A 25,219-nucleotide genomic window follows, 5' to 3' on the forward strand; every position below is an offset into this window, starting at 1 on the left:
TTTTGAAAACAGAGGCCTGAATAGGCCTAGAGGTGGTAGGTATTATCTGGAAGACTAAATTGGACCACAGGTTGAAGCCTTACCCAATTCAAATCAAAAGTCAAACATAATACCACAATATATTCATATTTGACACATGTTTTTATAAGAGTACATCCAGGAATTTTCTAAAAGGGTCTTTTGGAGACTCCAAAATGACCCTTTGTAACCAAGGTCAAGGTCAAATAAAAAGGTATTTTTTTCATAATTGTTATCTCTGGCCCATCTCTGGTACTTAGAAATATCATATATAATAGCTAAATCCCTAATTAGTAATACTGAAACACAAAAACTGAAGCATGAACACATTGGAGTGCTTTATCTGATTCCAAGGATTGGCGCACAAAGAACACTGATTCTGTCAACCATATTGCGCAATCGACTGTTATTTTGAAGGCTCCACAGACGCATACAAATGAGGTATTGGCATTTTCAGCTAGCTGTCAGCTACAAGGCTAACGAGCTAATTTCAGAGCCAGTCGAAGCCAGTTCGAGAAATTTGTTTAGAACGAGTGTGGGGGGGGGGGGGCGGGGGGGGGCAGGACGCACAGACCTAGTTGGCTTTAGAGGGCTGTCAACGGGGCATGGAAGCTCCTATTGGGTCGAACAAGGTGTCAATCAAAAGGGGAGGGTTCAACGGACATTTTGAGACCTTCATTTTGTAAATACTCCGTTGATAAATCGGAGAAAATAACACTTTTATGTGAACAAGTTGTTTCTTCCGTCGGCTAACTTGCATAATGAAACAAAGGATAATGGCTATTCATGAACGTAAAACATTGTATTTGGACGAATTACTTTACATGGTTAGATACTTTGAACCCTTGGGACTTACGCAGATCAAGTTTTGATGGCATGATTTGCACACCTGGACCTATTTGAACAACTTAGGGTGAGTACAACTTTTTTCTTTGGCATTGTTGAAGGAATGTTCACCGGAAAAAGACGTTGACTTTGCTTGCTATTGCGACTTGATCTTGAATTGGTTTATTTCAATGGAAGCACAAGAATCGTAGCTTTCCAACGATGTATAACATGTGTAGCGTCTAAAAAATATATTTTTTAGAATTTAGTGCGTCGTAACTGAGGAAGGGGGAGGCAGCATTTTTGTCTCGCGGGCGAAACAGGAGCGTAAACAGGTTAAAATCGCAATTTACTTTTCGGCAACGCGGTGGCGCTACCCCGAAACTTTTGATTACCTTCACAGTGTTGCGCAAAAGACGTATACCGAGTTTTGTAACGATAAGCCGATGCGTTTGGTAAATATGTCATTTTGAGACCAAATGCGCTGGCTAGATGTAGCAGCGTTATATCTACAAAGCACAATAAATCTGCTTCTTCTTGACTATAAATCCCCTGACAATGAAACGTTATCGTTACCATTATGATTAAACAGCTAGACAGCTACTGTGGTGTACCTGGCTTCGCTAAACAGATAATCTGGTATCAAGACTTGCTTGATGCCTGGGGCTGGATTCGATACTACGACCTTGTGTTTCAAAGGAGCCCGTCTTGTCCCAGTGAGCTATTCTCGCTGCTGGAAAATGCTGTGTTCGGTTACTTTATTAAAAAAAGGAAGCCGTTTCTCCCGTGGCGAGCGCTGTCAGATTTGACCCAGGACAAACAGCTGTAATTCAGTCATATTTTGACATATCAAGGTGATTGTGGGAGGAATATGATTAGATGACATGCTCGCGATGACATTTCCAAAGTTTCGTCTCCATACGGTAAACCGTCGCAGAGTCAAGGCCTCACGTCTGTTTTGGCGTGCTCTTTGTCAAAATCGTTTGCGCGTTATTCGTGAACAGTTTGACTTATCGATAAAATTCTAAAGATTTTTTAGTCGGCATGGTCTGAAGATGATCTGTTACGATTTTCATGAAAATCAGAGCAACGGCCTAGGAGGAGTTTGAAAAAGTTGCCATTTCTTAAAATACAAATGACGGAAAAGCCTTCAGGACGACAATGACGTCACAGGGTTCAGTCGAATCGTCTGCGTCTAAGGAATCCAATGATACCTCAATTAAGAAAAACGGTCTTACGGTTCAAAAGTTATGGGCGTAAACACACCTCCAACTTTGATCCCTTGGTGGCGCTATAGTGCTTCAGTGGTCAACATAAAACTTAGCGACAATAATCAGGAGACCGTTCCCAATCAGCGTGCCAAAATTAAAAACTTTTCACCAATCGGTTCTATGGGCTGCCATAGACTCCTAGTCCTAAGTATAAATAAAAATCTCCTGAGAATGAAACTTTATCGTTACCATTATGAATATACTGCCAGACAGCTACTGTGGCATACTTGGCTTCGCTAAACAGATAATCCGGTAACACGACATGCTTGATGACTGTGGCTGGATTCGATCCTAGGACCTTATGTTTCAAAGGAGCCCGTCTTGTCCCAGAGAGCTATTCTCGCCGCTGGGAAACACTGTGTTCGGTTACTTTATTAAAAAATGAAGCTGTTTCTCCCGAGACGATCTTTGTCAGATTTGACTCAAGTATAAACATTTACATTTAGTCATTTAGCAGACGCTCTTATCCAGAGCGACTTACAGTAAGTACAGGGACATACCCCCGAGGCAAGTGGGGTGAAGTGCCTTGCCCAAGGACACAACGTCAGTTGGCATGACCGGGAATCGAACTGGCAATCTTCGGATTACTAGCCCGTGGCGCTACCCTGAAACGTTTTGATTACCTTCATGGCGTTGCGCAAAAGATGTATACCGAGTTTTGTAATGATAAGCCGATGCGTTCGGTAAATATTTAATTTTGAGACAACATTCTAAATTGCCGACGTCCAAAATGGCCGACGTGGGAAACGGAATATTTTACGACTTTGCGTGCCGCAAAGAATCCAATCTTGTGATTTGGGGTCAAACCGTTCAGAATTTATGATGCAAGAAATCCGATGTGCTGGCAAGATGTAGCAGCGTTATATCTACAAATCACAATAAATCTGACTCTTCTTGAGTATAAATCCCCTGAGAATGAAAGGTGATCGTTACCATTATGATTATACTGCTAGACAGCTACTGTGCCGTACCTGGCTTCACTAAACAGATAATCCGGTATCACAACATGCTTGATGACTGTGGCTGGATTCGATCCTACGAAATTGCGTTTCAAAGGAGCCCGTGTCATCCCAGTAAGCTATTCTCGCTGCTGGGAATTGCTGTGTTCAGTTACTTTATAAAAAAAAGTAAGCCGTTTCTCCCGTGGCGAGTGTTGTCAGATTTGACCCAAGTATAAACATCTGTAATTCAGTCATATTTTGACATATCAAGGTGATTGTGGTAGGAAGATGATTAGATGACATGCTCGTGATCAAATTTCCAAAGTTTCGTCTCCATGCGGTAAACCGTCGCAGAGTCAAGGCCTCACGTCTGCTTTGGCGTGCTCTTTGTCAAAATTGTTTGCGCGTTATTCGTGAACGGTTTGACTTATCAATGAAATTCTAAAGATTTTTTGTCTGCATGGTCTGAAGAAGATCTGTTACAATTTTCATGAAAATCGGAGCAACGGCCTAGGAGGAGTTCGAAAAAGTTGGCTTTTCAGAAAATACAAATGACGGAAAAACCTTCAGGACGACAATGACGCCATAGGGTTCAGTCGAATCGTCTGCATCTAAAGAATCTAATGATACCTCATTTAAGAAAAACGGTCTAACGGTTCAAAAGTTATGGGCGTAAACACACTTCTAAATTTGACCCCTTGGTGGCGCTATAGTGCTTCAGTGGTCAACATGAAACTTGGTGACAATAATCAGGAGACCGTTCCCAATCAGTGTGCCAAATTTCAAAACTTCGCACCAATTGGTTCTATGGGCTGCCATAGACTCCTAGTCGTAAGTGTTTACGCTCCTGTTTCGCCCGCGAGACAAAAATGCTGCCTCCCCCTTCCTCAGTTACGACGCACTAAATTCTAAAAAATATATTTTTTAGACGCTACACATGTTATACATCGTTGGAAAGCTACGATTCTTGTGCTTCCATTGAAATAAACCAATTCAAGATCAAGTCGCAATAGCAAGCAAAGTCAACGTCTTTTTCCGGTGAACATTCCTTCAACAATGCCAAAGAAAAAAGTTGTACTCACCCTAAGTTGTTCAAATAGGTCCAGGTGTGCAAATCATGCCATCAAAACTTGATCTGCGTAAGTCCCAAGGGTTCAAAGTATCTAACCATGTAAAGTAATTCGTCCAAATACAATGTTTTACGTTCATGAATAGCCATTATCCTTTGTTTCATTATGCAAGTTAGCCGACGGAAGAAACAACTTGTTCACATAAAAGTGTTATTTTCTCCGATTTATCAACGGAGTATTTACAAAATGAAGGTCTCAAAATGTCCGTTGAACCCTCCCCTTTTGATTGACACCTTGTTCGACCCAATAGGAGCTTCCATGCCCCGTTGACAGCCCTCTAAAGCCAACTAGGTCTGTGCGTCCTGCCCCCCCCACCCCCCGCCCCCCCCCCCCCCACACTCGTTCTAAACAAATTTCTCGAACTGGCTTCGACTGGCTCTGAAATTAGCTCGTTAGCCTTGTAGCTGACAGCTAGCTGAAAATGCCAATACCTCATTTGTATGCGTCTGTGGAGCCTTCAAAATAACAGTCGATTGCGCAATATGGTTGACAGAATCAGTGTTCTTTGTGCGCCAATCCTTGGAATCAGATAAAGCACTCCAATGTGTTCATGCTTCAGTTTTTGTGTTTCAGTATTACTAATTAGGGATTTAGCTATTATATATGATATTTCTAAGTACCAGAGATGGGCCAGAGATAACAATTATGAAAAATAATACCTTTTTATTTGACCTTGACCTTGGTTACAAAGGGTCATTTTGGAGTCTCCAAAAGACCCTTTTAGAAAATTCCTGGATGTACTCTTATAAAAACATGTGTCAAATATGAATATATTGTGGTATTATGTTTGACTTTTGATTTGAATTGGGTAAGGCTTCAACCTGTGGTCCAATTTAGTCTTCCAGATAATACCTACCACCTCTAGGCCTCTTCAGGCCTCTGTTTTCAAAACAAAATCTAGGCGGAAATAGAAATTTTCACTTTCCTTGTGTTCAAGCTTCTATTACTCAACACTAGAAGGACTGACAGGGGTCCTGACAACAGGGGACATAACTTCAGAGTGTCAGCTTTCAAAAGAGATCATTTACATGCATGTACTCCAAATGGTTCAAGAACAGCTTCCAATTTACTTTGGGTATGCTGTTTAGGCGTTTTCAGGCAAATTTAACAGGAACATGAAAAGGATAATAATAATAATAATTAAAAAACGAACAATTCCAATAGGTGCCACAGCAGCTTCGCTACTGCTTGGCCCCTAATAATAATAATAAAACTAACAAAAACAATAGGTGCCCTAGCAGCTTCGCTGCTTGCCCCCTAATATTAATAAAACTAACAAAAACAATAGGTGCCCTAGCAGCTTCGCTGCTTGGCCCCTAAAAAGGTAGAAACACTTCAGGTGTTAACTAGCCTCTCCATGCAGGGTTTTTCCTGGGTCAAAATGGGTCTTCGGTGCTCCAAAAAAAAAAAAATGTGCTTAGCCTATCAAGTTCAAATGAAGCAGGCAGTGTACATGCTTCAGAGTGGCCTACCTTAATCGATAGGCTATATAGGCATTCCCCCCCCCCCCCCCTAACTAAACCTATAATTTGGAACAGGTTAATGTAATAGTCTAATAGCTAATGTAATATTGCACATATTTTCGTCCTACTTCCCCTAAAGCAATAAAGTTAGGCTACTTAAAGACACCTTACACTCATAAAGTATGTTCTAAATGGCATAAATGCTGCCAATTAATAATTGACGTAACAACTTATTGTAAATGGTCAGTAGCCTATATAGCCTATCGATTAAGGTAGGCCACTCTGAAGCATGTACACTGCCTGCTTCATTTCATCTTGATAGGCTAAGCATTCTGTAGCAAATAATAACAATAAACCCACTTTTTATTCATTAAAACTACTTCAGCATAATAATGCTCCTAAAATACAAACCTAAACAAGGGCAGCAATCACTATCGAATCAACAGACAATTTAGCTAGCAGGGGAAGAATACAAACAACGAAAATCACCAGTTAACTTGATTTATATTTGATTTATATTTATAGACTTATACAATAACAGGCTTAAATGAACTGACAACATAAGTTATACGACTTACAGTTCTCAAGGACGCACTCACGCAATCTCAACTGCGGTGTGAAGCGTGTGTCCGTGCAATTCTCCGACACGCACTCTAACAATCACTGCTGATAGACGGCCTAAAATTTTGTACAGCCTGATTTTTGATACCGTGGCGGCAGAAATGTAGCCATAGATGAAACACTGCACTATATATTATCATTCCAGGTTAAGAATACCAATGGAGGCTGCGTTGGAAATCGTAAATCAAACTTTTGTCAGCATTTTGAGTGGAAATTTCATTTGCATTTTTACAGGTGTATTCGGCACGTCGGGCTGGCCCTCGCAGTGGAACGACAGTTTAGTGGCCACTCTGTCAATTCGCGCACCTCACAGTTGCGTATTGATCAGACAAGAAGACGTTTATCAACTCGATTACTATTATTCAAAACAGAACGAGGGTTCGGCTGTAGCCTACTTGAAACATACTATTGAGAACATATTCGCTGACATGCATTGCACGCGTGATGAACACAGCTTTTTTCTTTTCTTCATCGCAGACTTTTTGCCTTTGGCGCTCGGGATATGTCATTGGCGCACGGGAAAACGGCTTTGGCATGCACTAAATTTTCTCTATGCAGGAAAAACCCTGCCATGTGGTCATTAGGAAACCTATTGTTTTTGTTAGTATTCTTATTATTAGGGTTCCTCCGGTAGGAGGGAACCTACTGTTTTTGTTAGTATTCTTATTTGGGTTCCTCCGGTAGGAGGGAACCTATTGTTTGTTAGTATTATTATTATTATTTTTCTCGGCTAAATGGCCCAATAGCTTAAAAAGTCCTGGACCCGATTTTTTCCAATTTGGCCCAATGATACAACAGATGGCTAGTGGCCCATGTACGCCCATAGGTGGCGCTATAAAACACGCCCAAAGTCTACGTGATTACCCCAGCGCCCCATTAGTCCAAAATGCCTGTAAATTGGTAGACATGCTTTATTTCTCATGGGGAACAAAAAAGCCTCAAGGACCCATATTGTCCGACTTATGAATTTTCTTGTACTGTACAACCTTCAAAAACTTTCTCTTCATGAACCATAGATCCAATCGACTTGAAATGTGTTACAGATGTGTAGAATACATCTTTATACAGGGTGACATGGAATAAGAAATTCAATACAAAATGGCTGAAAGGGGTGTATTTATGTAAATGTTCTGACTGATGGTTTTTCAAACCTAATAGGGTTCAAGATGACATCACTCTGAAGTACAATAAACAATTTCACCTTGGTATGTCAATATATGATTGAATTGCTCCACAGCGCACGTGCTCCAAATTCTCAGACTCATCCTGCCACTTGACACTAGGGTGAACACCTGTCGCGCTTTGCGTTGTGTCGCACAGCATTTTCACCCCATGTCCCGCACGTTGCACATTGAAAATGCTGTGCGATACAGCGCAAAGCGGGACAGGTGGTCACCCGTACTTGACACACGCGCGAGCTTGGTGAGACGCACACATATCCTTTCTGGAAATTGTGTGCTGACCAAGCCCCACCCTTGGTTTTTAGCCCGTTTCATTTCGCTTCCAATCTCAGCTCGCCTTTACGAATATAAATTATTTTTCAGCGGCCATTGTTGTTTTCAACTGGAATCGCTTGATGTGTTGGAGGCAGCCACGTTCGATAAGTCCTATTTTTACACATTTTAGGATATAATCAATGATTGGGTTCGTGAAAGTACACCACTCTTAAATTATGGTGAAGGTTTTAGCACTTTTAGACCTTTAGATCGTGAGTCTGAAGTGATGGAAAACCGAACTCGAAAAGTAGCTACTGTAGCTTTAGCTTTTTTCCTCTGTTTTTAATTAGTGAATCATTTTGCATCTCGGCGAATTGTTCATCAAAAAGGTCGAGGAGGGCAGCCTTTAGGAGAAAAAGCAATTCCCCACAGACCTGTCGGCTCAGAATTTTGATTTGGGGCGTGAAAGTCTTTGTAATAAGCCTATGCGCCAGGGAGACCGCATATACATTTACATTTAGTCATTTAGCAGACGCTCTTATCCAGAGCATATAGGCTTAGGCGGCAGCCATGTTTTGGTCGCGTCATGTTCATAACATAAGTTCACCATTTTACAGTTAGGTCTACACAAAAAAGGTCGAGGAGGGCAGCCTTTAGGAGATGTGGGAATTGTGCTTTTAGCCAGATGCTCCGATTATTTTTGTGATTTGTGGACTTGCAATTGGAGTGATACTGCGTCCCGGGGGTACATTGTTTTGACGTTAGCCTCAGAGTCAGACTCGGCTCAATTTTACTCCAAAAACGTCAGGGAGGACTGCTTTTTGTAAACATGGGCCTGCTAAAGATAGCCAGTATATCTGATTTTTCAAGGCGAGCCTGTTTCATTCGTCACATGCCCTGAGAAAGCAACCTACGTTAGCCAGGCTAGTTTTGCCAATTTCAGTAAGTCAGGCTATTTAAAGGTCTCTGACAGTCAGAATCACTGTTTACAGGCAAAGGTCGAGCTGGTCTTTTGTCAGATGTGTATATATTGACCAGTTTAGAGCTAAATACTCTTGCCAGAGCCTGGAATCAAACCTGTGTTTTGAGTGACTTTGCATGGGTCTCCATCAGGTCAACACATTTGGATTCAAGTTCAAGTAATGCCACTGCATTTCACAGTCAAAACTGTAGTTTATGTCAAGTGTAGATGGAAAAAGCTTCGTTTTTTCACAACTGAACCGACATGGATCCTTTCTTCACTTTTACAGGTCTGGAGGGTCATGCAGAGGCCTGCTCAACAGAGTTCAATAGAGGATGTTGAGAGCAACAACAGAGAATGCTGAGAGCATCACAGACCCCTTGCTGGACTATCCCTCTCTAGCTGGACAGCTTCATTCAGCTGGCCGGCCTGCCTGCCTGCCTGCCAGCCCTCCAGAGACAGACAGTCACCCCACAGACACAGTAGCTCTGCAGACTGCCTTTTTGAGGACATTGATGAAAAAGGACAAACCAGCATTTTTTACTTTGATGAAAGTCTAAATGTTTAATCCTTTCCATGTCCCAGTATGCCAAGCTGCTGACTTTGTGTCTTAAGTGATGAAACCAGTTCAAGTGATAGACTTTTGACCTGAATCCAATGATTATTCATCTGAATAAAAACCACTCAAGAGAAGTACTGCTTCTTTATTAATAGTATTTATGTATATATAATTGCGCAGCTCCCCCTGTCAATGATCTAGCACCTCCTCAGCACCTGTATTAAAAATTATCTGGCGCGGTCCCTGCCCAGGGTTGATTGTAACTGGTGTTGGAAAACACATGTAGTAGGGCAGAATAGAGGGACTGGGCAAAGGGTGCTGGTGTGGAAAGTCCCAAAAACTGTGCAGAATGGGCAGAAAATATTAGATGACATTGTATCGCGGCCCAATTGGGTCCTAGGATATTTACAATTGTAGTAGGCCATTAGATCTGTTTTAACCCTTGTGCTGCCTTCGGGTCACATGACCCAAAGGCTTATAACGAACCATCGTTGTGTTTACCCAATTTTACCCAATACAAAAACAAATAAAAATAATTTTCTTTTAACCTTTGCAATGTGGGGGGTCTGAGACAGCCCAACGGTTAAATGACAATGCTTCACTTTGTTTTTGTATGCGGTAAATTTGTCACAATAGGACGGTGGGTCACAATGACTGATGGGTCAGAATGACCCGAAGATAACACAAGGGTTAAAAGTTCAGAGGTGTAATTTGTTGGATATGAAGCCCCCACCCTCCACTCCAGAGACAGTTGGTGACAGAGAGGTGCAGACATTAAGTTAAACATAGTCACGCGTTAAGAGTAGAGTAAAAAATACAGATCCCCCCCTTTCTGAATAAAGTTCGACTGATCTGATTTGTTGATTTCTGTTGCTCTGAAAACCAGTTTAGCCAAGCTAGCTAACATTGTTTTTAGCTAGCTTTCATTACGATTCAATAGCTAACAAAACATTAGTAAAAATAGCTTGCTAATCGAGCAAAACTTGTTAATGCAGGAGACTCAGAGACCTTAGCGCGTCACTAGCATCTCGTCATATCACGCAGTCGGAGCACAGCTAAATAATCAGCTGTCAGTGCTCTCGAGTACCCAGCATGCAGTGCGGCATGTCAAAAAACGCAAAGACTAGTGGAAAATAGTTCGGTTACAACGGCCATGCGAGGGATTTCAGTTGTTGTCTTCGTTCAGTTAGATGTTTGTAATGTTATTGTTTGTTAGTTAATATAATCTTGTTGGTCACCCTGAGTGTGCACGTCGTGTAGTTTAATGGGAACAGAGAGTCGGCTACGTTACTATCAGAGGCTACACTCGCAGGGAGCTGGATGTGGGCTGTACATGGGCTGTACCCTAGCCAGTTGCATATGAGGCTATTCTTGAGATCTACTCAAGAAGAAAGTGAATATCCGTGGTTTTCAAGCCATCTTTGAGAAAGTTAGAAATCTATGTTGCGGTTGATATGTATTGATTGTGGGAAGTAATTTTTGGACTACATCTAAACCTCATGTGGCTGCTGCAGCATTTCTGCTTTGGCATGACCTGCGCTGGGACCGAGGGAAACATCATGGATGGAGATAGTGTGCGGGCAGATGTGTCTTTATATAGGGTGAAATGGCAAGAGAAATGCAATACAAAATGTCTGAAAGGGGTGTATCTATGTAAGTGTCCACATTGCCTCAATATCTTTGTGTCAATAAATCAAATATAATTTTGACTGATGGTTTTTCAAACCTTATTGGCTTCAAGATGACATCATTCTGATGTACCATGCGCAATTTTATGCAATTTTACCTTGAAATGTCAACCGTTTCTTAACCTTTGTCCCAAAGCTGACCAAAGCTCATACTCTGCCCTTTCTACTCATACAATCTCAACAGTTGGTGTGTAGCAGAGGATAGAGAGGATAGAGAGACTGACTTGTGACCTTATGCTCATGAGTTCAAATCCCCATTCAGCCTATTGTTTTGCTCTCTTGTTGTCCAACTCTCCATCTTCAACAGTGTACATGTTTATAATATTTTGCCATTTTGCGGAGGAACCCGCATCGCTGCTTGCAGCTATATTTATTATTTTTCCTCTTCTCCGTTAAATGGCTCAATAGCTCAAAAAGTTCTCGACCCGATTTTTTCAAGTTTGGCCCAATGATACAACAGGTCACTCACTACTCCCAGACGGCTAGTGGCCCACGTACACCCATAGGTGGCGCTATAAGCCATGCCCAAAGTCTACGTGATTTCCCCAGCGCCCCATTACTCCAAAATGCCTTAAAATTGGTATACATGCCTTATTTCTCATGGGGAACAAAAAAGCCTCAAGAACCCATAAGGTCCGCCCTGATAGATTTTGCTGTACTGTCCAAATTTGGTACAACCTTTAAAACCCTTCTCCTCATGAACCATAGATCCCATCGACTTGAAATTTGTTACAGATGTGTAGAATATATGTCTTTATATAGGGTGACATGAAATAAGAAATGCAATACAAAATGGCTGAAAGGGGTGTATTTATGTAAATGTCCACATAGCCTCAATATCTTTGTGTCAATAAATCAAATCTAATTTTGACTAATGGTTTTTCAAACCTAATAGGGTTCAAGATGACATCACTCTGAAGTACCATAAACAATTTCACCTTGGTATGTCAATATATGATTGAATTACAGCTGTTTAAAGGGGTGATTGACCGGGTTTTTGGGGTATTTCACACTGTTCCTTAAGGTCTCCGAATAGGGTATGTAACATTGGTTGGGTTGAAAATGGCCCGGTTGCTGTTCTATGCCCCGATAGATCCTCAGAAATGTTCCTGGGAAAAAACACTAGCTTTTTGTCCTTTTATGGTATGCTCATTAATATTTAGATGAGCTGCGCGCTGATTGGTTGGTTTTCAACGAGTGAAGCTGGGGAGCAAAAACGCAACACGCCCAACAGCACTCACTGAAACACCGAAGGTGGAGACCTGTGTGAAGTTGGCCCCCCACCCAACGCAAAACATCGTCAAAATAGTCTCAATCGTTTGTGCTCCGTTTGTGCTGGTTTGTGCCGTTAACATTTTCGTTTGTGCTGCTATCATTTTTTAGATATTAAAGAATGTTTCATAGGTCATCCTGTGGTCACTCAGCCCCCCCACATATTCCGAATGAACCCAAAATAGTCTCAATAGTTTGTGCTTCGTTTGTGCTGGTTTGTGCCGTAAACATTTTTGTTTGTGCTGCAGCGGTATTTTTTATATTAGACATTTAATTATGGCTGATGACGTCACCAGCCCCCCCACTTGCTCCAAACTGATTGTAAATAGTCGCAATCGTTTGTGCTACGTTTGTGCTGGTTTGTGCTGTTCAAAGAAATATTTGTGCTACTATAGTTAAGTTATTATTAAAACTTTATTGTGCCCACTTGTTATGTAACCAGCCCCCCGTCAACGTCCAAATCTCATCAAAATGGTCTCTATCGTTTGTGCTACGTTTGTGCTGGTTTGTGCTGTTCAAATAATTGATTGTTCTAGGCCTACTTGTTACTGTAAGATAGCCAATGCTACCTGCCTATGCGTCTGTGTGAAGTCAGCATAACTTCTGTATGAAGTCAGCTGCCCCTGCAGTGCTTTTCAGTTAGGGGCCTTAATCATTTCCAACATGACCCTGGGCTGGGCATGAAAACCAAAGGATTATATGTATTGGGAAATGTGATAAGAGAAGTGAAGAGGCAATTTCTCACGTTGACAACACAACTGCGTGTGCCATTTATTAATCAACCAACAAAGTGCAAAAATAGCATAAAATCAGATTGTGTGTGGAAATAAATACCGTTCTTACTTTGTCATTGGGACTTTGACATCATCTGTTCTTACCGGACAATCGGTGGCGATTGGCACCTATTAACTCAACAGATAGATCCTTTTGTGATTCATTCATTCACATATCCCCTTATTTTATAACTTCACAATAGGTTATATCAATGGGCTACTTTAAAAAACATTTACTAATTTGTAATAACTTATAAACCATAGTAGCACAAATATTTATTTGAACAGCGCAAACCAGCACAAACGTAGCACAAAGGATAGAGACCATTTTGATGAGATTTGGATGTTGACGGGGGCTGGTTACATAAAAAGTGGGCAAAATAAAGTTTTAATAATAACTTAAAAACTATAGTAGCACAAATATTTCTTTGAACAGCACAAACCAGCACAAACGTAGCACAAATGATTGAGACTATTTTTATGAGATTTGGACGTTGACGGGGGGCTGAGTGACGTCATGTGTGAAAAATAAAACAGTAATATCTTTAAAACAATAATAACACAAACATTTCTTTTGACAGCACAAACCAGCACAAACGTAGCACAAACGATTGCGACTATTTACAATCAGTTTGGAGCAAGTGGGGGGGCTGGTGACGTCATCGGCCATAATTAAATGTCTAATATAAAAAATACCGCTGCAGCACAAACAAAAATGTTAACGGCACAAACCAGCACAAACGGAGCACAAACGATTGAGACTATTTTGACAATGTTTTGCGTTGGGTGGTGGGCCAACTTCACACAGGTAAGGTGGAGACTTGAAATAAAAACGTGCAAATAAATCTATTGTGTCTACACAACAGTTTTCAACAGATTGACTAGATATCATTTGAAATGCTAACGTTAGTTGTTTCCACTTCTGTTGTCGAAGCAAACTGGATTGATTTAGGTGGGCAAAACGTTACAGCTTATAGCAACCAAACTATATTGTGATTCAACTCAGCTTCAGTTAGCTAGCTCTAGACATCTTGCTGAAAAATAACCTGACAAAGATCTGGACAAACATGCATCGTGAATTGTAGATTTACATAACAACGCAGGTTATTTATTTGAATGAAACAGTCAGGAACATGAAACAACGTTAGCCCCATTGCCAATAAACTAGGCTAAATCATCACACATTCTACCTATGCTCTTGCGTTAGCAAGCTAAACTAGTTTAAAGATCCTGTAACGTAAATTCCATGTTTTGCTTTTAAGTACATATATACGTATGAAATGAGTTCCTGAAAGCATGTGCAAAGCGGTAAAACTTTGTCACACTGAAATGTGGAGTTAAACCGAAGAACAGTTTCTCTTCCGTTTTCAGATCAGGTTTTCATGGGCGGAGCCAAAAAATGCCCTATCTACGTCATTTCGCCCTATCTACGTCAGATCACTGAATGGCTCCTCCTGCTGTACTGTTATTGTAGCCTACATCAGCTAGCTAGCTAGCTTCTGGATGTCTCCCACCACCCGCAACTGCATCTTCCCTGGATGCAAGAACTCCAGCTGCGCTGCAACGCCATTTAAGTTCCCTATTGATAATGAAAGGAAAAATAGGTGGATAGATTTTGTGAAGAGCCACGCTCATGGAAAGCTTCGGATAAACTCCAACAGATGCCTCTGCACTGACCATTTCACAGCGGACAGTTTTAACATGGACCAGAGACAGATGGGGTTCACCAACACATGGCTTCTCTTGCAGCGCGGAACCGTACCGAGCATCGCCCCTCCGGCCGTTCATCCTCCGGTCGCACCTGGACCATCCACCGCCGCCAGCAGTTCATCACTCAGTTCTGTGTGCTTGTTATAATTATACTAGATAACTTTTCCAGAGGTATCTCTGCAAACCGCTAAATTGATATTAGGTTACTCGGTGTAGAATGATGGTATTTTGGTGAAATGGTAGCTAATGTGTTAGAAGTAGCCTAGTTGGAGAGCTCACTGTTGTCTCTGGTGTCCATTTTTACTGTTACAGCTCACGGGAACATTTCATTTATATGAATCTGTATGTTTCACTCATTGAACAAATAAATTGTAATTCTATACGGTTTTGTTCGGCTTGACATAGCGTCCATTATCTGGGTCGGAGGTAGGCACTAGGCAGCGAGGGGCGGAGCTTCAGCTCCTTCAGGCGACACGCCTCCCCAGTCTCAAGCAGAGAAGACTGCTGATTTTTTCACAATTTCAAAGCCTAATTTAACATACTTGTCGGTGTTATTTTTTCATTCGAATTTGGATGGGTAGTTAATAACACATTATTCTATGGTGTGGCGAACTTAAAACTCGTTTCCATGTCCACTTTACAGGATCTTTAAATGCCTGCAGTCTAGGTGTTTTCGCTATCTAGCTGTTCTTGCATTCCTTGCAAATCAGCGTTAATAAAAAGCAGATGAGCTAGAGTCTAGCTAACATTGACTAGACGGGCATGGCTGATGTTTGTCTATACCGTAGCGTAGAAGATCCCTGTGCAGTTCGACCCTCGACACATTTGCGCAAACCATTTCACCAAGGACGGTTTTGAAAACCTGAGACAATGTAGCTAAAGCAGGATTTGCTATGAAGCTGTTGCTGAAAAGAGGTGCGTTCCGACCTTACGTTCATCACAACCGCAAGCTGTAGTATGATTTTGTCGGTAACAGTTATTAGCAATGCTAACGTATCCTGTATCTAGCACCTGCCTTTCTCCAGTTCTTTCAAATAGATAATCTAGACAGGCGTTAGCAATAGGCCAGACTGCTATTTGTTTTCTGGCTATTTTTTCGGAAGCTTCCCTTCTAATGCCGACTACAGCTAGTCTAGCTAGAGTCATTTGCTAAGTAAAGTATGTTGAAGTGTTTAGAAACGTATTTAGCATTCTACCTATGCTAGATACAGGAGACGTTAGCATTGCCAATACCTGTTACCTACAAAATCATACTGTAGCCTACTTACAGCTTGCGGTTGCGATGAGCGTACGGTCGGAACAGCACATCTTTTCAGGTTCAGCTTCTTAGCAAATCCTGCTTGAAATTGTCCAAGGTTGTCAAAACTGTCTTGGGTGAAATGTTCAGAGCAAATGAATAATTGAGTGTCGAACTTCGCTGGGATCTTTTCATAGACAAACAGCAGCCATGCCTGTCGAATGTTTGGCTCCTTGGGAAGACTGAGTGTTAGCCTTCCCTGTACAGCCTGGAACACAGCATTTACGACCGTGGTCCATTTTCAATATATTTGTTATACTTCAAAACGTTATTCTTTGTAATTGCTTAGAAGTAGCCGACACAGAGCAGCACGCAGCTAAACTAGCATCGGATACGCTACCTCGGACTGGGCAAGAACACCAGTGAGTGGGCTGGTCTGGAAGTACATCTTGGGGCGTGACAAAGATACAGACCAGAGCCAAAAAAGGCGGTCCCCGGACTGACGTCAGTCCGGTGGCTTTGTTGAAAAGCTAGTGTTTTACAGCCAAATTTTTTCATTTTGAGATTTGCATAGGAAAGAGGTGTCAATGGACTTTGAGGTTCACTGTATGTTCATTTTACCCACCGAACTGTCGTTATTCAACTATGACAAGGTAAAATCGGTTTTGCAATCAATCACCCCTTTAAACTTTGGCCAAATCTAAACGCTTACCACAGGAGAAACAGCTTACTTTTTTATTCAGTAACTGACCATGACAATATTCAACACTGAGAATGGCTCAATGGGTTGAAACAGTGTGATGTAAAGTGCAAGGTCACAGGTTCGAATCCAGCAACTGCCTTTGGGCCTGGGCCTGTCATAATTTTGATTATCTGTTTAGTTAAACAGGATAACATCATTTAAAATACCATACGCAATTTAACCTTGATATGTCAACATATGATTGAATTACAGCTGCTTAAACTTTTGCCAAATCTAACAAGGCTGGCCACAGGAGAAACAGCTTACTTTTTTATACAGTAACTGACAAGAGTTCCCAACATTGAGTATAGCTCAATCGTCTAAGACAATGCACTGCAATGAGCAAGGTCACAGGTTCATATCCAGTCACAGTCTTTTGGCCTGTCAGAATTTTGATTATCCGTTTAGTTAAACAGGATGACATCATTCTGAAGTACCATGCGCAATTTCATGCAATTTCACCTTGAAATGTCAACCGTTTCTTAACCTTTGTCCCAAAGCTGACCAAAGCTAATACTGTGCCCTTTCTATTCATAGAATCTCAAAAGTTGGTGTGTAGCAGAGAGGATAGAGAGACTGAGTTGTAACCTCATGCTCATGAGTTCAAATCCCCAGTCAGCCTATTGTTGTTGGCCAAACATGAAGTAGTTTTGCTCTCTTGTTGTCCGACTCTCGATCTTCTACAGCAGTGTTTCCGCTAGGATTTTTTTTAGCAGTGGGGGCAGGTCTGTCCGAAAAACGTATGAAACGGAACTGTCTGCTTAATTTGATCTTGACATATAGGGTAAGCATTCTGTGGCAAATAATAACAATAAACCCACTATTAATTACATTATCTTAATGCAGTGTAACTACTTCAGCATAATAAGGCACCTAAAATACAAACGTGGGTTTGTATTTTAGGGCAAGGGCGTTCAGCAATCGCTATCAAATCAACAGCCAAGTGCAATTTAGCAGGTGAAGAATACAAACAACGAAAATCACGCAAGAACTATAGAGTAATACAATAACAGGCTTAAATGAACTGACAACAGAAGTTATACGGCTTAAAATTCTCAAGGACGCCCACACGCGATCTCAACTGGCTAGTTATCCTCCGGACAGCGGCAGTCTCTTTTTTCTTTCTCTCCCTTTAACGCCGAGTGGCGCACGTGCCCGCTCGCGGTGTGAAGCGCGTGTCCGTGCTATTCTCCGACATGCACTCTGCTGATAGACGGCATTTTGTACGGCCCTATTTCTGATACCATGGCGGCAGAAATGTTGCCGTGGCGGGCCGCCACAGCCAAATCAACATAGAGGAAACGCTGTACAGTGTACATGTTTATAATATTTTGCCATTTTGCGGAGGAACCCGCATCACTGCTTGAAGCTATATTTTCTTTACAAAATGCTCCCCAATTAGCCTAGTCCACAGCATGTGCTTGCTGTGAGCTGATAGTGACCGGTCTACCATTCTATCCAACGTTAGTTAAACTTCATCTTTACGTTCTTAACTATAATGCAGATTTTAGAGTGGTTAAAATTAGCCGTCAATCACTTAATGTCACTCCGCGCTCCGTTGTCACGAGACACAGAGCTAACTAGTGCTCAAAATTTGAAGAGCTGAAAAGACAATATGAATATTTTAGGTGGATGCTCCTAAATTCATGCTGGTGCTCCTAACTTTTTAAAGTTGGGAGCACCAGTGCAGGGTTTTTCCTGCATAGAGAAAATTTTGGCACGCGCCAAAGCCGTTTTCCCGAGCGCCAATGACAAATCCCGAGCGCCAAAGGCAAAAAAGTCCACGATGAAGAAAAAAAAAAAAAAAAAAAAAAAGTTGTGTTCATCACACGTGCAATACATGTCAGCGAATATGTTCTCAATAGTATGTTTAAAGTAGGCTACAGCCGAACGCTCGTTCTGTTTTGATCAATAGTAATTGAGTTGATAAGCGTGTCTTCTTGTCTGATCAATACGCAACTGTGAGGTGCGCGAATTGACTTTTTTTTTGCAAAGTTTGCAGCGAGCCTTGTACCTGGAGCTGGGTACCGCTTGTAAACAACACTGGACATCGCTGTGATCTAGCCATGTCTCGTTGAAAGTACACTTTCCCATTTTCCACACGTAGCCGTACTTTAACAAACTGTGAGGAGACGCAGACGTATCGTTCCGCTGCGAGAGCCAGCCCGACGTGCACGAATACACCTGTACAAATGCAAATGAAATTTCCACTCAAAATGCTGACAAAAGTTTGATTTACGATTTCCAACGCAGCTTCCATTGGTATTCGTAACCTGGAATGATAATATATAGTGCAGTGTTTCCTCTATGGCTAAATTTCTACCGCCACGGTATCAGAAATCAGGCTGTACAAAATCTTAGGCCGTCTATCAGCAGTGATTGTTAGAGTGCATGTCGGAGAATTGCACGGACACGCGCTTCACACCACAGTTGAGATTGCATGGGTGCGTCCTTGAGAACTGTAAGTCGTATAACTTATGTTATACGGCTTAAATGACCTGTTGTCAGGTCATTTAAGCCTGTTATTGTATAAGTCTATAGTTCTTGCAAATTGAAATCAAGTTAACTGGTGATTTTCGTTGTTTGTATTCTTCCCCTGCTAGATAAATTGTCTGTTGATTCGACAGCGATTGCTGCCCTTGCTCAGGTTTGTATTTTAGGTGCATTATTATGCTGAAGTAGTTTTAATTAATAAGTGGGTTTATTGTTATTATTTGCTACAGAATGCTTAGCCCATCAAGATCAAATGAAGCAGGCAGTGTACATGCTTCAGAGTGGCCTACCTTAATCGATAGGCTCGGCTACTGACCATTTACAATAAGTTGTTATGTCAACTAGAGAGGGTACAATTTCTGGGGAAATTGTAGGGTGTGCTTGCTTGCATCGGTTGCACAGGGGTCCGTTTTTGAATGTCATTTTTACAACTGATATTTCTGTATATTTTATATAAAAATGCATACTTATTATTTATAAAGATTACATAGATTTAAAAGCATATATTTGTTGCTGCTCATTTACAACTCAAAATACGAGTGAAGTGTAGAATGAAATAGATGTCTTCTCATTTCCCCTGCAAGAGGCAGCCTCATAGCTGAATCAAAACGAATAAATTTGGCAGAGCGGTGTAAAAATTGACCTAATCTCTATGACTTAAACGTCCTTTTAAGTTTTCCCTTCTCGTGATATTTTCAGGCATTTAGCCTACTCATATTGCATTCATTCATTAATAAAGAACCCCCTTTGAAGATTATTCTACGACGTTACCGGCAGTAGAAGATGGAATCGCGATTCAAACAGTACCATCTGCTAACTGAAAATATGCCCCCAAAAACGTAAATAAGCTTGACATTTATTTAGTGGAAAATCGCTCATTCATAAAAAGCTCACTGGTAGCGATCATTCATTGTCAGTAACGCAAAATGCGATATAGCCCTGTGTGGAGAAGCTGCCCCGGTAAATTCTACTACGGTACAGTACTAGACTACTGCTGTGTTCGTCTTGGTAGCGATTGCGTTGGTTGAATTCGATTCAACGTTCCGTTGTACGGTTTAGGCTGAAATTAATTATTTTCATGAACAGATTGACAACGTTTAGGCTGTGGCAATGAAGTTCAGGTTAGTAGTTAGATAGACTTTTGATTTAAGTAAGGGGAGTGCCGAACATTTTCTGTCGCCGTTTGACTTCCTAAACAGCTGTGTACTGTAGATGTTTTTGTAGTGTGTCTCGCGTAAGCTACAGCGTTGCAGTGAGCTACACTGGTTTGAAACCACAGGTAATGGTAATTTCACCAACAAATCGTTTACTAATGTCAGAATAAATCCTACAACGAAAATGTATATGTGAGGAATGTTTATTTTAACGATTGAAAACAGATACATCATAGACCACTGTAGTATGTGTTGCCCGGGCAACACAGGCTAATGTCATGATGCTAATACTTCAGTGAAATAGTAGACTACTGTTTCCGAAAGTAGATGTACTTCCTTAATAATATCAGCTTATATTGTACATTACACATCACAATTGTGTGTCATATCACAAAGTAAAATGAGTAAATAGTTATCACCCTGGCCTCTTTGCTTGTGGCGTTTCTGCAGCTGCCTTGCAGTAAAGCTATAGTTAGCCTAGCTATCCCCCAAGTTAACAGATGCGAAACGAATGTTCTGCCAAGGGTAGTCACGCGTGTTTTCGTGACGTTAGTAACGTCAGTGACTGTGGCTAGCAAATTAGCCACCGTTAGCTTCACTTTTCGCCACAAAAACTTAACTTAAGCCCAAACCATGCAACGGAACGTAAATTCCAATAGAAGCAACTCAATCGCTACCAAGACGAAACTTTTGACACCTACGTTGTCTATGTAGGCCAAATATTGACTGAGTTTTAGGGGGGCAAAAAGAATAATAAGAATAATAATATATATGTGAGAGAACAAAGGTTGTGCTCTCGCCGAAGGCTTGAGCACACCCAATTATTAATTGGCAGCATTTATGCCATTTAGAACATACTTTATGAGTGTAAGGTGTCTTTAAGTACCCTAACTTTATTGCTTTAGGGGAAATAGGACGAAAATATGTGCAATATTACATTAGCTATTAGACAATTACATTAACCTGTTCCGAAATATAGGTTTAGTTTCGGCGGTGGGGGGGGGGGGGGGCAGACAAATACTGATTAGAAAAAATAATATATGTACTTTTTTTTTTTTGAGCACCGAAAACCCATTTTGACCCAGGAAAAACCCTGCAGTGCTACCAGGTAAAAAGGTTCATTTCAAGCGCTGTCTATGGGGGAGTGTGTCCAGCATTCAAGGCCTCTTTGTAAATTCTGTGGAAGTGTATAAGGATTTCAGGCTATTCAGGTTTATTTACCTGCGCGTTCAGTGCATCCCAGTCACTGTGTGTTACCAGCCGGTGACCTGGGGGTGGTAAGTAGATTGCCTCGGGCACGAGTGTTCCCGTGGAGACCAGAGATGCAGTATCGTCCTGAGGGGGCGGGCGCCTGGGCAGAGAGGGTGTGTCCAGCGAGAAGGAGGAGAGAGAGGCACTGTCGCAGTGCTGGGAGAAATAGCCTTCCATTAGGAGCCCTGTCCCTTCAGACTCAAGTTCTGCTGAAAGGCTGTATGGTCTGTCACTCTGAATTCTGTCTTCTGGTTCTTGGAAGCTATTGGTGGGTGATTCTGTCTGTCTCTCTGATGCGCAGGTTCCTGCATTTCCCCTACCCTTCTTTACACTGCTCTGTAAAACAGAAAGAGAGCAGGCCAAAAGAACATCAAATATAAAAGGAGAAAGTATTAGCAAAATTACATGTGCATGTGTATATGCGTACATATATAATGATTTGGAAGTATCACACTTTCGGAACTCATAAACAAACACACCTTATCTGTGGTTCCACCATTTTTCCTCCACTGGGCACGCTCAGACTGCAGTGTAGATATTCTGGCCTCATACTGTGACGCTGTCTCTAATAACAGGAGCAAGTTTCAATGGTTGATACTTTTTGGAGACATCTTCTGTTGACCACAGTAAAACTCTCTCAGACAAATACCTCTGAGAGCCTCCTGGAGAGACTGGATCTCCTGGTCACACTGTCTCTGTAGCTCACTCAGCTCCTCCTGTTTGCTCAGCTCACAGATTGTCGCCACACCCTGCCAGTGCTCCAGTTGAGCTCTGCAATCGGCTAATTGGGCCTGCAGGCTCTCCACTGTGTCTGAAAACAAGTCTTTCTGATTTTGCTTTCAATATAAATATATATAACCTTTCATTTTAGGTGATGACATTTTATTTGCAAGGTGACCATTATACCACAGTTAGAAAGTAAAACCAAATGTCACTGTGAGTGAGACCAGGTTTAGGGAAGTCTTCAGACTGGGAGTGCCATGTCAGCGTTAAATTGTCCTCAACAACTGCCAACAAATTACTCATTGCTGTAACACAAGTGCACTATAGTATGTCTACGATAAACTGGCAGGCTTCTCATTGTATAGCACCTTCAACCACCTGTTGGTCAAACTTTTCAGTTTTGGATTTTTAAGAAGAGACAAATCGTAACAACTGGCATGAACCCCGTGACATAGCTAACAGTTTGGAGTCAATCTAGGGCTAAAATCTAGCTGGGTTGTCTGTGAGGATGCATCTACGGCGAGTTAGCTAGCTTCAATCATGTTACGTGTTTCCCCTCAAAAATTAATAATACCTGACACTGATTGCTTCACATCTAACTAATATCATTTTGATATTCACTGTCATTTAAAAAAATGAGAGTATTATTTTTTTTAATGACAGTCGTGAAGGAAAGCCGGCAGATAAAAAACTTGTTGCATGGAGCAAGCTAAGACGAGAGTAATAGCTTTTGTCTAGCGCTAGCGATCTGATGTACTGTAGGCTACTTACCAATGTCTTCATTTTGAGATGTTGCTTTCTCTGACAAATCCATTGAACACAAATCATTTGTTTTCAAGGAGTTTGATAACTAATTAAATTGTATCTTTGCAAACCAGTTTCAGGCAAATAATATCTCCAGGTCAACTTCAGGAAACAACTTCCCCGGTATGAACCAACGGATATTACGTAAACATCCTCTCGAAATGCCTTTTCTGGTCAAATAAAACAGGATGTTAACCACCCAGCTAGCAAAATTACGTCCCCGAAAGTTATCAGGACGTCTCAAGGGAACGTCCCCATGATGTCTTTTTTGTTTGTCTTTTTTCTGTCTGGACGTCCCCGGGATGTCCATGTAACGTCCTCATAACATTTAGCATAGGTTGCAGAGGTTATGCTGGGGACTTTCACATGCCAAATGCAGGATCAATTTCTCAACCTTAATTTATAGTCTCATTTATGCATTTAATGGATATTTTTTGTATACAAAGTATATAATGCATATTTTCTGGTAAAATTGAGCCTATAGTGCCAAACTAAACTGAATGTGTTTACTTAAACTCAACAAATTTAATTTAACTTCTTTATTTAAATAAACTTAAAGTATAACAGGCTTCTACTAAGTATTGTGTATTGTAGCTTATTATGTATAAGCTTAAATAAGAAAATAAACAATTTATAGTATAAACAAACACTTTATTAAAATTGATTTAGAAATCCTGAATTAATGTACTTATATTTTGACTGTGTCTACTCCTCCTCATCCTCCTCCTCCTATTCCTCCACCTCATCCTCCTCCTATTTCTTCCCCTCATCCTCCTCCCCCTCATCCTCCTATTCCTCCCCCTCCTCCTATTCCTCCTCCTCCCCCTCCACCAGTTCTTCCGGAATCAACACCTGCAACAATTAGCTACAGTTATTACTTATTTGATGCAATTATTTGATCCCCCTTCAGGGAGAAGCAACACCCCTCTGCTTCATGTCAGGGTGCTGTTCGACCTGTCGGGGCTTATTTCCCGATAATGACCGGCGTTCTATACATTATCCCTTACTTAGACAACAGAGCAATTTTACCTGCTTTTACCTAGTGAAAATTAGAATGTTTCTGCAATTAACATGAATGTTCTCTTATTGACTCTCATAGCCTACTTAAATGTTGTACATAACGCAATTAATAACGGATTTCCATATTCTGCTTAATCTATCAACTGTTGCATCAACATTAACACAATCAAAACAAAATCGGTCGCATGGCAAAATGCATTAAAATGTTGCTATACGTTTGCACCAATCCACCCCCTTCAATTAACTGATCCACGTATGTATGGATAAGTGTATATAATGTGTATATACCTGGTTAGTTGATCTGCGGTGGGGAGCATGTTTCAGCGTAATCGCAATGGCCTCCTCCACCTTCTGGCAGTCCACACTGGAAAAGGAACGGCTGCAGGCACTTAAACAAAAATATTAATATGACTGAACTAGTAATGGTGGGACAAGTGTTGAGCAATCTCCATTACCGCCCAAGGAGGTTATGTTTTCAGTGTGGTTTGTTTGTTTGTTTGTCTGTATTTGTCAGCAGAGTTATGGAAAAACTATAATACAGTGTGTTATATAAAGCACTGTAGCCTACAGTGAATGTTTAGTATACAAAAGTGTACAGTGAAACAATGGCACAAAATGTACCGCTCAACAGTATCAACCACCCCCCCACTGAAATGGGGAGGTCATAACGTTAAGTGGTCATGAAGAAAAAAAAATGCAGATAAAAGTGAGGAAAGTGCACCACTTGAATGTGCTGCAATATATTTTTGGTTGAAGGCTATATTATATACGTGTGTGTGTGTGTGAGATTTATCTTATGTATCACCACATCATAAATTAATAAATGATTGAAAGGGTCTCATCCCCTTTCTCCCCTTCAAACTAAAGCTCTTCCATAAATCATTAGTCCCGATTTTTCTTACGATTCTTCTGACACCATCTCCAATATTGTTGCCTCCAAGAAGGCTCAGGTATTGAATCTAAAGAAAGAAAAAAAATCCTCAAAACCATTTAATTTCAAACAACATAATTGACACATTTAACAAGTTGTACATATTAATGTTCTGTTAAAGAATGTGTCACATCAATATAAAGACAAAAATTAACTTCATTGTAGGTCTATTTGTCTAATCGTAACAGTTTACTGC

At 41.1% G+C, this 25,219-nt stretch overlaps 1 protein-coding gene across 1 annotated transcript in view; it reads right to left on the reverse strand.

The window, feature by feature from the left end:
* Positions 1 to 23,370, reverse strand: part of rabep2 (rabaptin, RAB GTPase binding effector protein 2) — a 60,830-nt gene extending 37,460 nt beyond the window's left edge. Inside the window, exons 1-4 of the mRNA XM_062453992.1 lie at positions 23,040 to 23,370; positions 22,195 to 22,356; positions 22,025 to 22,110; positions 21,516 to 21,881 (exon numbers count right to left, since the gene is read on the reverse strand). Coding sequence (XP_062309976.1) covers positions 21,516 to 21,881; positions 22,025 to 22,110; positions 22,195 to 22,356; positions 23,040 to 23,082 — 657 coding nt within the window. The 5' untranslated portion in view covers positions 23,083 to 23,370. The remainder of the gene's footprint in view (positions 1 to 21,515; positions 21,882 to 22,024; positions 22,111 to 22,194; positions 22,357 to 23,039) is intronic.
* Positions 23,371 to 25,219: the final 1,849 nt, after the last annotated feature.

Source organism: Osmerus eperlanus, chromosome 2 (assembly GCF_963692335.1).
Source record: "Osmerus eperlanus chromosome 2, fOsmEpe2.1, whole genome shotgun sequence".
Classification (NCBI taxonomy): domain Eukaryota; kingdom Metazoa; phylum Chordata; class Actinopteri; order Osmeriformes; family Osmeridae; genus Osmerus; species Osmerus eperlanus.